This window comes from Passer montanus, unplaced genomic scaffold (genome assembly GCF_014805655.1).
Source record: "Passer montanus isolate IOZ18808 unplaced genomic scaffold, ASM1480565v1 scaffold53, whole genome shotgun sequence".
NCBI classification, from domain to species: Eukaryota; Metazoa; Chordata; class Aves; order Passeriformes; family Passeridae; genus Passer; species Passer montanus.
This window is the reverse complement of record NW_024370263.1, coordinates 8,326,098-8,341,727: the sequence shown is the minus strand read 5'-3', so window position 1 is coordinate 8,341,727 and position 15,630 is coordinate 8,326,098. Positions and strand designations below refer to the sequence as shown.

Below are 15,630 nucleotides of genomic sequence, written 5' to 3'. Positions count from 1 at the left end.
TCGGTTTAAAAAGATCAATGGTACAGTTACAACACTGACACCCATCTTTCTCCTCCAGCTCTTTCCCCAACATTTGCAGAAATTCTTTAGGGTTTGGGGCTTTTTAAATCCTCTGTCTTATCAGAAATAAATAATGATCTATGGGCAGTTCTGACAATTTCATGGAAGATCTTGTTTTCTTTCTGTGTGTGAGACCAACTGGACTGGGACTGCTGGGACCCAGAGAAACGAGGGCCAGGTCCCAGCTCCCATCTCCAGCTGCTGACTCACATCTGGAGTCTGAATTGTCCCAGTGCCAAATAAAATCACACCCGCAGAGGTGAGCTCAGAAAGGCTTTCCCCATCAGAAATTCTGATCTGAGTATCTGAAAAACATTGAAAGCCAGTGGAAATACTCCCAGTGCTTGCAGCCAAACTGAGGAGCCCCCAAATGAAAGCAGGGGTAGAAATGGTGCACTGAACATGACCATGTGAGCATGCCAGAATGATTTGTCAAGGCAGAGAGAATAAACTTGATTCTGGATGGCTTTCAGTTGCTCCATTTAAAAAGTATTGATTCCTTTCTGTGCAAAGCCATTTATAAGTCATTTGTGACAGAGTAATAACATTTTCTTCTAATCTACATCTGACCAAGAGTTATTCTTTGCCAGGGGTGTGGAATCTAGCTGCATACACAGGACCCATTCTCTCACAGATCCAAAAGGAACATGAACATTCATTCAATTAAAAACCAGGCTGTCCTGTTTCCCTATGTCAAAGCACATTACCGTGCTTCAGCCCTCCTAGAAATCCCCCAAAATCAATAAATAGATATCATAACCTTTCTGCCTATGTTGATTATTATTGTAATACCCATTGCTTCCTCTGATAATATTCTAATTTCATACATTAAGTGGGAAATTTTACAAAACCCAATCAGTATATTATTTTAAAGAGAAAAGCCAAAAATTAAATTGCCACATTTCCCAAGTGCTCCAAAACACCTGACCACATTAAAACAATGTTGGCTTGGAATCCTTCTTTCTAATTAAAAAAAAATATATATACCTGGCATCCCTTTACATTTGGATTCCTAAGCCCCTGGAAAATACACATTCAGCTTCACTTTCAATTAAGAGGCTGTACATTGATTTTCACAGCATTCTGATAGCTCCACATGACACTGAAAAACCGTGAACTAGGAATTTAGGAGAAAAACCCCTCAACAGAGCAATTAATGCCATGGAAATTGCAGTAAAGCCACAGGTGCAGGGACATCTCAAGGTACAAATCAAGGAGTTTGCTGTGCAGCCTCCTGAAAATCAGCGGGGATTAAAGGTGGGATGCAGGCAGAATTCTGCACAGCTCTGAAAACATCTGGGCTCGGCAGAACTGGGGGGCCCAGCACCCTGAGCAGGGTTTCAGAAGGGGCTCCCAGCAGGGATGCCCAGCAGGCAGGTCTGAGGCCCGGAGACCCCCAGGGCAGAGGGAAGGAGAGGGAAGGGAGCCCTGCACAGGACTGGATTCCCTGGAAAAACAGGATTACAGGATTGGATATCTGGGGCCTGGACACCCCCAGGGCAGAGGGAAGGGAGCCCTGCACAGGACTGGATTCCCTGGAAAAAACAGGATTACAGGATTGGATTTGCCTGGCCTGTCCCAGGGGACGTGGAGGGGACACAGGGCAGGGCTGGGGGCCCCGGGGGCCAGGGGGTTAAAAAGAGCTCTCCCTGGTTTTATTTAAGCCGTTCTTCCCTGGCAGGGGAACAGGGCACACATATTGATGAATTGGGGCGATTTGAAATCTGCTGCTCTTGGGTTTAGAGCAGAGCATTCTTGTGGAGCTGCATTAATCACTGAGGGTGATTAATGGCAGCTTGAGCTGGACACTGTTATAGTAACCCTCCATTGTTGTCAAAGATACAGCAGCCAAACACAAAAGCATTTTTGCACCATGACCAGGGCATTATAAACTTTTTAAAGATTTTTAAGTTATTTCCTGTATCAAATGACTATCAAATGAGTACTCTCCTGATCAGAAGTTTTGAAGACTTTTATAGGAAACATTGTTTTACATTAAAAAAAAAGTAAGCAAAATTCCTACAATTTTTTGGGGACAAATCAAAGAGATAACTTCATTATACACCCATAGGTGGAGGGTTTTCCTTTTCAGTAACTTCAATCCTACATAACGAGCTTATCCTTTAGCTTTTTATGGAATACATTTTGTCCATATTTGATTGGGGTAATCCAACCTGGGAGTCACAAACACAGACATTCTCATTTCCAGGCACACACCAGAAATTCTGTGATAGAGGTTTCCCAGGGGTTTAAAAGCACCTCAGGTACGGGTGCAATTGCTTTAGCTCTCGGGAACTCGTGAGCACAAATGAAAGTCCAGCTCCCAGGGCAGCAGAACGCTCTAGGTTTCTTTATTCCCAGGGGGGATGGTTTCTGATTGCTGCTCCCACTGAGCAGCAAGAGCCTCTCCTGGGGTGAGAGGCTGATTGTGCAGATCCACTGACAGGTTACAGGCTGGATCTGATCCTGACTGCATTTTCACCCTGAGGCAGTGCCAGTTCCAGTGCCCCTTACCCTGAGGCTGTGCCAGTGCCAGTGTCCCTCACCCTGAGGCTGTGCCAGTGCCAGTGTCCCTCACCCTGAGGCTGTGCCAGTGCCAGTGCCCATCACCCTGAGGCAGTGCCAGCGTCCCTCACCCTGTGCCAGTGCCCCTCACCCTGAGGCTGTCTCAGTTCCAGTGCCCCTTACCCTGTGCCAGTGCCCCTCACCCTGTGCCAGTTCCAGTGCCCCTCACCATGGGCGCCTCGGAGCTGTGCTCAGCAGCAGAGGGTGTGGGGGCACCCAGCCCTGCCCGGCCGCCCCCGTGCCAGCCCCCTGCCCACGGCAGGCCCCACTCACCCACGGCGGCCGTGAAGTACTGCTGCACCTCGCGGGGGCTCAGGGCCCGCTCCCAGATGACGAACTCGTCGAAGGCGCCGCTGACGGAGCGCCGGGCCGCGCCCTCGCCGCCCGCCAGCAGCTCGGCCCCCGCGTCCCCGTAGTCGTAGAACACCTTCCCCTGGGGGTCCGTGGTGCGCAGGGTGCCGTTCACGTACACCTTCAGGCCTTCCCGGGGCCGCCAGGTGAACAGCACGTGCGTCCAGAAGGGGCCTGCGAGGCAGCAGAGACGGGCAGGGCTGAGGGCTCCAGGCCGAGCTCCCCACACGGGGATCCACGGACTGCTGGTGCTGCCCCGTTACTCTGTGCCCCGGGGAAGCCCACGGCTGGCAGGATGCCCTCAGCTTTGTCTGAACCCGGGCTCACTGCAGCTCCATAAATTCCCCCTGCTGAGCGCTGCTGGCCAGGATCTGAGCTCTCCTCTCTCCTGCCCCAAACTCAGCCCAGCACAAACAGCACAAAGACTGCCAGAGCTGGAGAACAAGCACATCGACCACTCAACGGTTCTCACCGTTTCCTTGTTGTGCTTGAGAGACAGAGAACACAATATTAATTTTCACTTGGATTGGATAATCTACAACGTGAGAATTATTCTGCCATTTGCAGTTTTTCTCTTAAAATAAGGTTTCCAAACTGATTCATTAAGGTTTATGAAACTGCTACCTTGAGTCCTATTTTAACAACGTATAGGCAGCCAAATTAGGGCAAGAAAATATTTATTGAATGCCATTGGCATTACTGGAAGACCAGAATTTGTTCCAGTCAGTAGATATTAGTGCTCCCCAGCAAGGCACAGTTTAGACAGAAGCAGTGAGACATGTGATATACCAAAATATTCATTAATGCTATGGCTTGGCATAGGAAACCTGGCACTCAACAGAAACAGAACCACGAAAGCATCAAAGAGCAGTGAGAGAGTTACCCAATAAAGGCTGAATTCAGCAGGTTTGGGATGCCCTGGGAGCTGTCAGGGATTACTCTGCATTCTTTGCTCGTGTTCCCACGCTGACATTCATGAACCACGGCAGTCAATAAGGACTGCACTCAGACACCTCTGCAAGCTGGATCCAAGGGCTGCTGGCCAATGGCAAGTGCTCTGCAATACATCACTGCTTTCCTTTCTATTCCACCCCTCCTCCCCACACCAAGAGAATGCCCAAGCACAGAGGTCTGTAGCTATTTTTATATACCCCTTCTCCTTCCTGAAGCTGTGCTGTTCTCACTACCTCTGTCTGCAGGAATAAAGCAAAACACAACAAAGAAATCAGGTTTTTTAAAATACAGAAACTTTACCTGGTGGACTAAAGCTTGCTTTCCATTTCATCATTGCATTCCCACGGGTGTAAAATTCCACGGAGCCTTCACCTTCATTGGAGCAGATTTTGAAACCACTGGAAATTACTCTTCCACCAGAGGCAGGGAGAAGCTTGGCCTGTTGGTCTTGAGTCTTCCAGAAGAAGGAAAATGTTACTCCTGAGGAAAGCAAGGGAGAGGAGACTTGAATGAGAAAACCAAGTGCAATTGAAAATTTCCAAAGTCTAGGATACAGGCAGTGGGAATGCTTTAGAGGACAGCTCATCTGCTGGCACAGACCAGGACAGCATTTCTAACATCAACAATGCTCCAACAGTTTAAACCAGATAAACAATCCCTCCCTCAGCTTTGCACACCGTGAGGACACAGCAGGGTCCTGAGCAGCTTCTCTCCATGAAAACCAAAGTTCTTTGGTCTCCAGAGGGCACCTACAGGTGTTTTGGTGCTCCCCAGGCCCCAGCACAGGCAGATTTAACCCAGTGCCCTCTCTGGAGCTCCTCAGCACTGCCTGGCTCCAGCCCACCCTGCTACAGCTGGATTTCCTAAGCTGTTGTGTGTGTTTTCACCCTTCATCCACCAACAGCTCCTGCGAGCCAGGTGTCACATAAAGGGGTAACTGGACATGCAGAGCCACAGGAAAGATTCTGAGGTCTCCACGTAGACAAAAATAAAAGAACTGTCCCAAAAATACGACACAGTCCTGCAATCGCACGTGTGATTAACTTCATCCACAAATAATCCTGTTCACAGCAGATTTCACCGTTACCCGTGGAATGGAGCAGCTCTCCAGGCCACACGTTGGTGAATAAATGCAATTTCCATAAGGTGGCTTTCTTTGATAAAGGACCCCAGAAGGCTCCACTGACACACAAGTGGCAGATCAAACCTCGCTCCCACTTGACATCTGCTGGCCACAGGCAGCTTCTCCAAAGGAGCTCAGCCAAGGAACAAGAGAACATTCTCTTGCACCTGCCACAAACGTTCCTTTTGACTGCAATGAGCCACAGCTGCTCACAGAAAACCATTGTTTAAAGATGCTTGAGAAGAATGTTCCAACACACCAAAAGGAGAATTTGTTTTTTCAAGTAAAAATAATAGTCCTGAAATGTTGTGAAACTCAGCCTTAGAAGAAACACTGGGGTTTTTGTTCCATGGGGTGTAGTATTTAACCTGGGAAGATCCCAAGAGCATTCCCTGGCTGAGGGTGCCTGACACCACTTTCACACGAACACAGCAAGGGGTGGTTTAGCAGCAGCAGCAGAAATAAAATCCCACCTTGCCCTCACCACAGGTGCATTTGATTTGAAAAAAACAGACACCGTCTTTAGAGAAAAGGGTGTTGCCTTTTTCCTTTTTTTCCTTCTATTAATATGTGCTCCAGTGACTTAGTGTTTATTATTTATATGATTTCCTCTCCTCACATTTTATCTACTGAATGTTTCAGTGTTTTATGCCTTTAACGTTCTTGTTTGTGAGATACTGGGAGTGCTCTGGTACTCCAAAACAATTTATTCTGATTGTTACTTTACACTACAGGTACTGAAAGAATATTACATGAATTCCACATGAAACAGAATGGATTTCAGCACCTATGAATTGGACAAATGGATTCCATAACCCCAGAGACCTAAAATGTTCTTATCTCTAGAGATAAATCCAAAAAGCCTAAGCCCACTCCTGCAGAGGCCACACGGAATCTGAGCAGCTGGTGATCAGCTCTAATTTACCTTGCAGTTAGAAAAAACTAAATCTTCAGCAATCAACACCCAATTGTCTCAGAAGTCAATAAAGTGTCCAGCCTCATTTTTAGATTTCATTCCAAGGAGGAAGGAAACAATGATTCTTGAATACCACAATGAATGAATTTCTCACCTTCAGGCCCACAAGCCTCTGGATTACTGATGCAAGAATTTCTATAGCTTCCAAAGAAGAGAAAGGTGACTCCTTTCTTTTCAGTGACGTAAATTCCTTTGTTCACCATCCCTTCCACAATATCTAAAGCAAAAGCAAAATCCAGTTTAACATTTACATAAAGGAAAACTTCCTGGAAACCTGTTTTTGTCAGACTCCGATAGCTCAGGTGTTTATCTTGGTCCAACTATATGGCATTGTTACTTTCTGTGTTTGTTTTTCTTTTTGGTGTTTTTGTTCCAGTTTGTCTGTTTCGGTGTGTTCAGTTTCTTTGTTTGCTTCCATTTGTCAGTGGTTTGTTGTATTTTTAAAGACCACACAGACAGCTCATTTATTTCAAGTTTGTAAACATCACACTCATATCCACTCAGCTCTGCGGTTAACTGAGACTGAGAGAACCACACACCCAAAAATGATTATTTTAAAGTAATCTGAGAGTTTGGAATGCCAGACACTTCCTAGTGTCTTACTGTTAGGCTGAGCTAGTAAAGAAATTCTTTAACTAATTAAAGTGTAACAAAATAATGTTTCTTTGTTTGAAATGGCAAGCTGGTGATCCAACCGCAGTTTTCACTGAAAAATATCTCAATGAGAGATCCTTGACAAGCCCAGTCAAAGACAGAAACAGATTCCTTTCAGACATTCCTTGCTGGGGTGTCCTTGGAAAGGCAATTGCTTTATCCAGCACGAATAATGACTAATTTGCTTGTGATTTCCTTGGGTTCCCTCCCAAAGAAAAGCACTGTTGGTTCATCCAGGAATCCCCTCAACGCGAGAACCCTGCTGTGTTTGCTGCAGGAGCCTCACTAAGCTCTGGGGGCAGCTGACAGGAGATGATGGGGAGCTCTTCCCCTGTGTCCTGGCTGGATTCACAGTGCAGACACTGGGAAATCACAACCAGAAACACAAGCAGAAATCAGCAGCAAACCTGCTGGGCTGGATGCCTGCGCTCAGGGAACAGGGGATATTGGATTGCCTGCTCCCGAGCAGACAGAATGTCACTTGCTGGGGGGATTTCCTGCTCCCACCACTCTTTGGGATGGCATTTCTGCAAGCACTGGGGGCATTCAGGACCCTGGGTTTAGGACCTTCCTCAGGATTTCTTCTGGAGAAATGTTGGGAAGAGGTGCCCCGAGGGAGCTCCAGGAGTGGGAAACATTTTCCTTTTCTGAATGAACGCATGTTTCAGCGTTCTCTGAGTTCATCCCAAATCCTTATTCAAATATCAGTTCTCAGGTATCTTCTCCTCCCTTTGAGGAAGAAGCCATCAAGCCCTGCCTCTGACAGATAAAATTTAGTTCCTTTTTAAAATGTGCGAGTGTATGGAGAAAATCCAGCATTTCCAAGTTCTTCTGAAGGCACCTGAATGATAAATTCCCCTCTGCAGGGAAGTTCCCACAAGGTAACACATTTCTGCTCCCACAGCACTTCCTTGGCCACGGGTGTCACTCTCTGTAATGTTCATACTGAACATACTTTATTATGTGAGAACTGTGCAAATGGTCTATAAAGCAGATAAGAGAGGACTGAAAGGAATTAGGGTCATTTGAAGTTCATCATTAATAGAGTTCCCATTTGGCAGCACACTTTTACTGTTAGAGAGTAAAAAATAGTGGGTTTAGTATTCCAATATAAAACTCTTGCTATCTGAGCAGCCCAAGTGACAGTTTTACCATTTCCATCCTTCTCCTAGGTCGGGTTTCCTGACAGTTTGATGTGAGCTAACACCCAAGGCAGAGTGGGCACGAGGTCACATTTCAATTGCAGCCACACAGCACAAATGCAATTACTGAAATTAAGTGACTTTAAGCTGCTGTGGCTGGTTTCCAGTCTGCCAGGTTTCTGCCTGGGACTTGTCATTTTCTGTTCTTCCTTTGATCTCCTACATGTGGATGTTAAAAAATTAATATAAGGACAGATATAGAAAGGTTTCCTTCTCATTTAAAACAAACAAACAAAAAACCAAAACAAACCATCATGTTAACCCAAATTGTCATGACTGACATCTCACTTCCAGGCTTTGCAAATCTGCTTGCATTTGTCTTTCTTAACGTGTACTGAAAAACTATTATAAACCAGTGAAAAACAGAGGGCTTCTTCTCCATTTTAGCCTTGAAAGACAAGGAAAAAAATAACCTGTTTATTCTCATATGTTCCTCTGAAATGTCATCTCTGCTTCTTTAAAGCATGATGGAATTTTTTTAGGTTCTGGAGGATCCCTGGGCCCATCCTGCCGTGGGATTCACGTGGGGATGCCTCTCCCAGACCTCCAGCAAGCCAGGTAGCACTGCAGGCTGCTTTTCCAGCAATGGGTGACAGTGTAGTAATAATAATAATAATAATAACAACAACAACTTTTACCACAGGAGCACTTGAACCCAAACCCAGAGTTCACTCTGAATCCAAGGTTACAAGAACCATCCACGCCTGACAAATGCAGAACAAAAAACGAGAAAATCTCACCTACAGTTGCAGAGAAGTTAGAGTAGGCAGAGTCATTGGTATTTACAAAGGTAGAGTTATGGGAAGGAAGCACAGTGAAGTTGTGGATTCTTAGAGCTGGGTGGAACAACAAAAGAAAACAAGCAAATAAGCAAAACAATGAATAAACACCATCAGTAATGAAGTGGCCAGTTCGTATCTCTCAGCACAGCATCGGTCACAGGTTTGTTGATTTAAATTTAAATTTAAATTTAGCACACTTCTCCCTGGGCTCCACCTGCTCAGGGAAAGGCAGAGCCACTAAAGGCAGGTTCCCATCAGTCACTGAGCAGAAAAATCTGTACAAACCCAGCTGCAGCTGGAGGGCTGTGAGCTCCCTCCTGCTGGCAAGGAATAAAATAAAATACAACACATAAAATAATTTGGCACAATAAAAGAATAACGGCACGATGAAAATCACTGCAGGGCCCAGCAGCTGGCTGCCCAGAAGGGACTGCACTCCCTGGGGCAGGGCAGCAGAGGCTGAGGGAGCTGGGGCTGCTCAGCCTGCAGGGTGCAAAACCCCAGGGACGATGCAGAGATGGGCCAGGCTCTCCTGCCTGTGCCCAGAGAGCAGCTCAGAGCAGTGGGCACAAAGCAGAGTACAACAAACCTCCAACTTTTTTATGTCTGACCATAAGGTTTTATTCTCTAATTTTTTCTCTGATTTTGAAAATGTAACAGTATCTTGCACACTGTAATTGTTTACCCTGGGCAGGCAAATAAAGCCTGATGAAAAGCCCATGAAAGTAGATGGAGAGACATTGATTTGGCATTTAGACCAACTGAGCTCACAGAACAAAAAGACAAATGCTCTTAGGAAAAGAAAAACACACAAAAACCTCCCGATAAAAATGCATGGAAATCAAGGGGCCAGATGAAAAACCTGAGCATGGCCACTTTCTTTTTATTTGCTATATTTTGAGCTGATTGTTTCCTTTCAATTGCTTCTAGTGCTGAGATTTCCAAAACATTAATTTGCTGACACACTCTCAGCACACGGATGCTCTGAGAGATACAAATCTGGCCTCGCACACAATGACTTCAACAAATAAAATGGATTAACGTGACGGACAGATTATGGTGCTTCAAGGGTTTGAGAGGAAAAACATGGAATGAAAATAATCGCATGATATGATGAGTGGAAAAACAAGAGAGACTCTGCAATAAACAGAAGAGTTGTGTAATCAGAATGGAGCCAAACCCAAGCAAATTGTCACCTGGAGTAGATTACAACGATAAAGAACACTCTTCTTGTATATCAAAGCGAAACATCAGGTAGATAAAACCTCTGCTGGAAGCAGCTGAAATGATATCTGTGTCTGATAAGGCACAATATAAACAAGTGGGAGGAATTTGAGCCATCCAGTGCAGCACTGCAGAGAATTCAGCACTGCAGGGACAGACCTCTGCCCATGGCCCCTGCAGGTAATTGTAACACAAAATCCACCACAATTTTCAGCAAGTGCTGCAGCTGGCTCATTTATAATTTCTTTATCACCATGTCATAATAGGAATCAAGAGAGATTGCTCCTGTGAGCCAGTCCCTTTCCTGCAAGTGAAGGTTGGGAGGACCAGAACTTCATCTGTTCTGCTTTCTCTCTTCCAAGGCACTGAAAATATTTCTGAATTTTGCTGAAGTAAAATTAAACAAAATTTGTAAAACGATCTAACATCAATTGTCCTTTTCCAAGAGCTGTATTATATATATATATATATAATTTTCAAGCATTTTCAGAACAGCTTGGTTGTAACATGATTGCCAAAACTGTGCTAGATATGGAGCACTTCACTCTTTTTGAAACCACGTGGAGTCCAGGGTCAGAAAATTACTTTAACACACTTCTAGAGAACTTATGTGGCAACTTTTGTAAGGCAAATTATTCTTCTGTTCAGTCAGTAGGAATGCTGCCATCAGCTCCTAATGGAAGCAGAACACTGCCCAGATAATTTCTGCTCAGGCAATTCCATTCCTCCAGAAATTCTGTGGAAAGAGGTCGAAGTTTAGGCTGAAAATACTTGAACACCTCTACAATAAAGGGATTTAGGCATTCACAGATGAGAGGCTGGAATTGCCGTTTCTGGCACTGGTTTGGGGGCTCTGGGGATGCACATCAGCACAGGCTGGAGCTGCCGAGGTGTCAGCAGGGCACAGCCAGCTCCTGAATCCTGAGCTCAGCCCATTGCCCAGGGAGGAACACCCTGCAGGGAGAGCTGGGCACCGGGGGCTCTGGCTGCCCCAGCCAGCCCTGCAGCAGAAATGCCATGTTCTCTGGGTCCCACACTCCTCACAGCTCACCCTGGATAATCAGGGACAGCCTGGCCTCAAATCTCTCCTGATTTTGCCCAGCTGGGAAAGGAATTTAACTTTGATATCAACTCACGCTGCAATGCTGCTCTGAAGGGAACTCCCAAAGGCAGATAAAATGAGTGAGGTGCCCAGACGAGAGCTTACACTTTTCTCTCTGTAGACACCACATGAACGTTCAAAGGTGCCTGAGGAGCTCAGGCATTTAACTGCTCCCAAAATCACCGGAGAGACATTCCCTGCTGGCAGAGCAGCGACCCCAGACCCTGAGCACCTGGAGCATGCTGTGCAGGTACCAAAGCAACTACTAACAATGTGATTTCAACGACTGCTTGCATCATAAACCTTTTCTCTTTATAACCTCAGCAATGCACACACAGCCCATAAAACCTCGGAGCACACCCCATAAAAATCAGCTGACAAATACAACACCATTTGGATATCGGAGCCCTGCAAAAACATCAGCTGGGAAAAAACCTCAACCCCTGGGCTACAGGAGTGAAGCCCTTCCTCATCTCCCGCTGGCCCTGGTGATGCCAGGCGGGCACAGAGAGCTGTGCTGCTGCCACGGCCAGGGAAGGCTTTGTCTACCTCCGTTTGTATCCCGGAACTCGTGAATTCCATCCACATCTTCCAGGGGCCAGTAATGGGAAGCTGATGCCAGGACTTTGAACCCTTTCAAGAAACACAGGTTAAAAGATTATTAAATAAAAGACCAACAAGGTGTGTAACAAGTCTCCACAGAAAATAACCATAAAGGATGTCAAAAGGCTAAGTAAACCAAAACATTTTATGTAAATCAAGTGTGGCACACAAGCGTGGTCATAAATCAAAGCAGCAGAGTAGATTAAAGCTGTATCACTGATTAACCACTGCAGAAAACCTGCTTCTAAATCCCAGCTGATTCTCCTTCTAATTGCACCTAAAACGTGTCCCAGGCTCTGACTGAGTCCCTGCTGTGTGTCTGCAGCACCCACTGAAGCCACAGCTCAGCAGTCACTGCAGAGTGGCTTTTTCCCAGATTTTACTGAGGTTTTGAGCACGTGGGGACAGCCCAGAGCCCTGGAGGGGAACACACAGGGAGGTTCAGCCTCCAGAGCAAACAGCCCTGCTCCCTGGGCACCAAAGGAGGGGGATTCTCCTGAGAGGAGCTTCCAGAGCAGCCATGGAAGAGCTCCCAGCTGCCCCAGCCCTTCCTGCAGAGCCTGCCCAGCACCCCAAAACAGAACAGCCCTTGGGGCTGCTGGGGACTGACTAGGACTGACTGGGGCTTTGGGGAACACCTCGTTTTCCTGCAAGTTCTCCTTTCCAGCAGGTGGACAAGCTGACAGAGGCCAACACCTGCAGGTTTCCACTGGCATTTCCCTCTGTGCAGTCTGACTGACCAGAGCTTGAACAAATTCTGGGACATGGAGAGCTTAATCAGGAGCAGGCTGCCCAAAACAACCACATTTTCTGTTAAGATAACAATTCTATTTTAAGGGTGGAGCATTACTAGTGTAGAAAAACATGACTTGTAATGTCTTACTATCTTGCTTGCTGCAAGAAACCCTTTATTTTCAAAACAGTCCATTTAATCAGATGTGATGAAATAAATTTAGCACGTCCTACAGCTGAGAAAGTTTGGGGCAGTTGATACAGAGGCACAGAAGTTTTCCATGGATGCACCATCATGGCATATCTTCCCACAGGTCTGGGCCACTGGGACAGCACAGAGGAGCAGGGACAAGGGGAGCAGGCTTTCTGTCACAGCACGTTTCTTGTTCTCTGCCCTGCAGTCATTTTTCATCCCAAGCACTCTTTCAGGAGACTGAGTGAGAAGCTGACAGGAAAGTTTGTCAAACCCCACTTCAGCTGTCACACACTGCAGAACCCCCCACACCAAGGGTGTAATTAATGAACCCGAGCCGGGAGCTGTGTCCTGCGGCCTCTGAGCTCACCCCACACCTTGGGTTTGATTCTGTGACATCAAACCCTTTTGCCTGTTTTGCTGTCATTTTCCTGTCCTGGATACACACCAGATTTGTATCATGGATACAAAGGTGCAAAGACTTGATTAAAGTTCCTAATGACCCCTGGAGAGCACTTTGATGGCCTCCATCCTCACGGTGCAGTTTCTGAGGTGTTACAAATCCTAAGATTTATTTTTTTGAGTGCAAATTGGTGAAATGGCTAAACCTCACAAGAAGCAATTGCAGATCTGAGGAAACAGAACTCCAAGTTCTGCATCTTGTGAGGGTACAAGAGCTGCTCAGACTTGCTTCCAAAGTCAACTGCAGCAGAGATATCTAACAAATGATTCACGATTGAATCCATTAATTCGGGATCTATTCTTAGCCCACCTAACTAAATGTTTGCCGTTGTCATAGAGGCTTTCCCTCCAGGAGGGCACAGCACAAACAGATCAGATGGGGTGTCTCAGGGGGTGGAAATGGGGTGGAAATGGGGTTCTGGGGCTCCCCATCTCCTCTGGCTGCCTGGGAGGCAGAGAAGGGCACAGCTGGCACTGAGGGGACAGGGCACTGCCAGGACAGGCACCCACAGCAAGCACACACATCATCCGAAAATTCCAACCCAGCTGGAGCACGGACCTGCTGCCCTGAGTGCAAAACCCTTCCCAGAGGCAGGACCCGCTCAGGAGAGAGCCCGGGGCTCCTCCAAACCCAGCAGCATCCCTCAGCAAAGCCTGCCCACACCCTGCCCCCAAAGCAGCCCCCGGGGCACCAGCCTTTCCCCTCCTGTCCCACCAGCCAGGAGCCACAGACTCTCATTTGTAGGAAATAAAAATTCCCTCCCTTTTTGGTTTTGAGCAAAGGTGGAGCAGAAGCTGTTAATGAGCCTGAAGCTGCTCCCTCAACAGACGTGGCCTTTCCCCACTGCTCTGCCTTTTACTTGAGAATAATTACATGTGGTTAAAACTGAAAAAAGCAGTGCCGGGGCTGGCAAAGCAGTAAAACTGTACTTGTACACCACCATGAGGCTTGAGGTTAAACTATTTATATAAACAGAAGAATTCTGCAGTCACACACACAAACCCTTCTGAGCTCTGGGTGAGTTTTTTACATTGGAAACAGATGAGAAATCCTTAATCTGCTCTGTAAGTGATTTAAACCCAAGTGTGAAGGCTGGGAGGAGGGGAGAGCACTTGAAGCCATGAGAGCACTGCAAAATGTACAAACTGGCACATAAAACTGTTCATCACTGAACAAAAACTGCTGAACATCCAGGGGAAAACAGTCTGTGCAGAGATTTGATTCAGAAACTCACACTCCAGGAAAGTGAGGATAAACAACAGGACTTTCCCACATATCAAATACAAGGCATTTTTCCCCAAATGTGTTTCTCTCCGGAATATTCAGTGTTTGGGTACTGAATTCACAATGACTGGGGCAGTCTGATACCTTGGGCTGTTCCGTCTTTCATACAGGCTGCCACTCAAACATGGGCTCAGCTTCTTTGGGGCTACCAAGGAAACAAACAACCCGCAAACTGCAGAAAAAGCAAATAAATACTCAGGCACATTGTCACCAAATGGAAGCAGAGCGCTCCTTACCTGGGTGCTTGGGGAGCTGGGAATGGTTTCCGTACACCTGCACACAAAACATTACACAGTGAGACACGGAGAGGCAAAACTCGCTACGAGGAATCCAAGCACCTCTCAACACTGCCCAGCTTCAGAGCATTACCTGATATCTGTGCTGAAATAAAATCAGCAAAGAATAATGGCAACAGAGCAGCGATAACAAACTCTCCATGGTCTATGCAAGGTTAAAAGTACAGCTGAGCTCAAACTCCTGCAAGATTCCAATCATAAGTTTTCCTTTGCGACTTTTGGTATCAAAAAGGACATTTTCCACGCAGGTTCAAAAGGTCCATTCCTTCAGTGATGGCAAAACATCCTTGCAGACCCTCCAAGCGCTGTTTCCTTGCCTCACCCTTCGGTATCTTCATTTAACTCCGGATAAACTCCCGTGACCGGAGGAAAACTCACAGCAGCGTGCCCGAGCCGCGGAGCCGTGCTGTCCCGCGGAGAGAAGTGCAGCCCTTCTGTTCCAGCGTGTGCCAAGAGGAAAACTCTGCCCGGGACCTTTGTGGGCGCGGGGAGCGCTCCCCGCAGCTCCGGCCGCGCCGCCCGCAGGGGCGATGCCGCTCTGAGCGGGCGGAACCCTGCGGGCTCCAGGTGGGCTCAAACGGGCTGAAACGGGCTCAAACGGGCCGAAAGGGGCCGACAGGGGCCGACAAGAGCGGCGGAGTCCCGCCCGCCCCTCCAGCCGCACCTCCAGCCCGCACCCTGCGGTGATGTCAGCGCTCCCCGGCCCCGTCCCGCCGCTCCCTCCCGCTCCCAGCCATTCCCAGTTACTCCTGTGCACTCCTGCCCGCTCCTACCTCTTTATTCCTCTCCATTTCTAATCATTTCTATCAACTTCTGTCCATTCTTAAACATTCCTGTCCAGTCCTCCCTCTTTATTCCTGTCCATTCCTGTCCATTTATAATTATTTCTATAAATTTCTGCCCATTTCTATCCATTTTGATCCATTCCTATCCATTTTTATCCATTTCTGTCCATTTCTAATTATTTCTATAAATTTCTGCCCATTCGTATCAATTTTTATCCATTCCTAATTATTCCTGTCCATTTTTATCCATTCCTACCCATTTTTATCCATTCCTGTCCATT

General features: G+C 46.9%; 1 protein-coding gene across 5 annotated transcripts in view; it reads right to left on the bottom strand.

Annotated features, from left to right (window-relative positions):
* ADGRD1 (adhesion G protein-coupled receptor D1) overlaps window positions 1-15,186 on the bottom strand; it is a 106,115-nt gene extending 90,929 nt beyond the window's left edge. Inside the window, exons 1-7 of one of the 5 annotated variants that reach the window (XM_039724829.1) lie at window positions 14,638-15,186; window positions 14,505-14,541; window positions 11,543-11,626; window positions 8,626-8,721; window positions 6,124-6,246; window positions 4,231-4,410; window positions 2,899-3,150 (exon numbers count right to left, since the gene is read on the bottom strand). In XM_039724829.1, the coding sequence (XP_039580763.1) occupies window positions 2,899-3,150; window positions 4,231-4,410; window positions 6,124-6,246; window positions 8,626-8,721; window positions 11,543-11,626; window positions 14,505-14,541; window positions 14,638-14,706 (841 nt within the window). In that variant the 5' untranslated portion in view covers window positions 14,707-15,186. The remainder of the gene's footprint in view (window positions 1-2,898; window positions 3,151-4,230; window positions 4,411-6,123; window positions 6,247-8,625; window positions 8,722-11,542; window positions 11,627-14,504; window positions 14,542-14,637) is intronic. The other 4 variants (XM_039724825.1, XM_039724827.1, XM_039724824.1 and 1 more) reach the window with 4 other exon arrangements.
* Window positions 15,187-15,630: the final 444 nt, after the last annotated feature.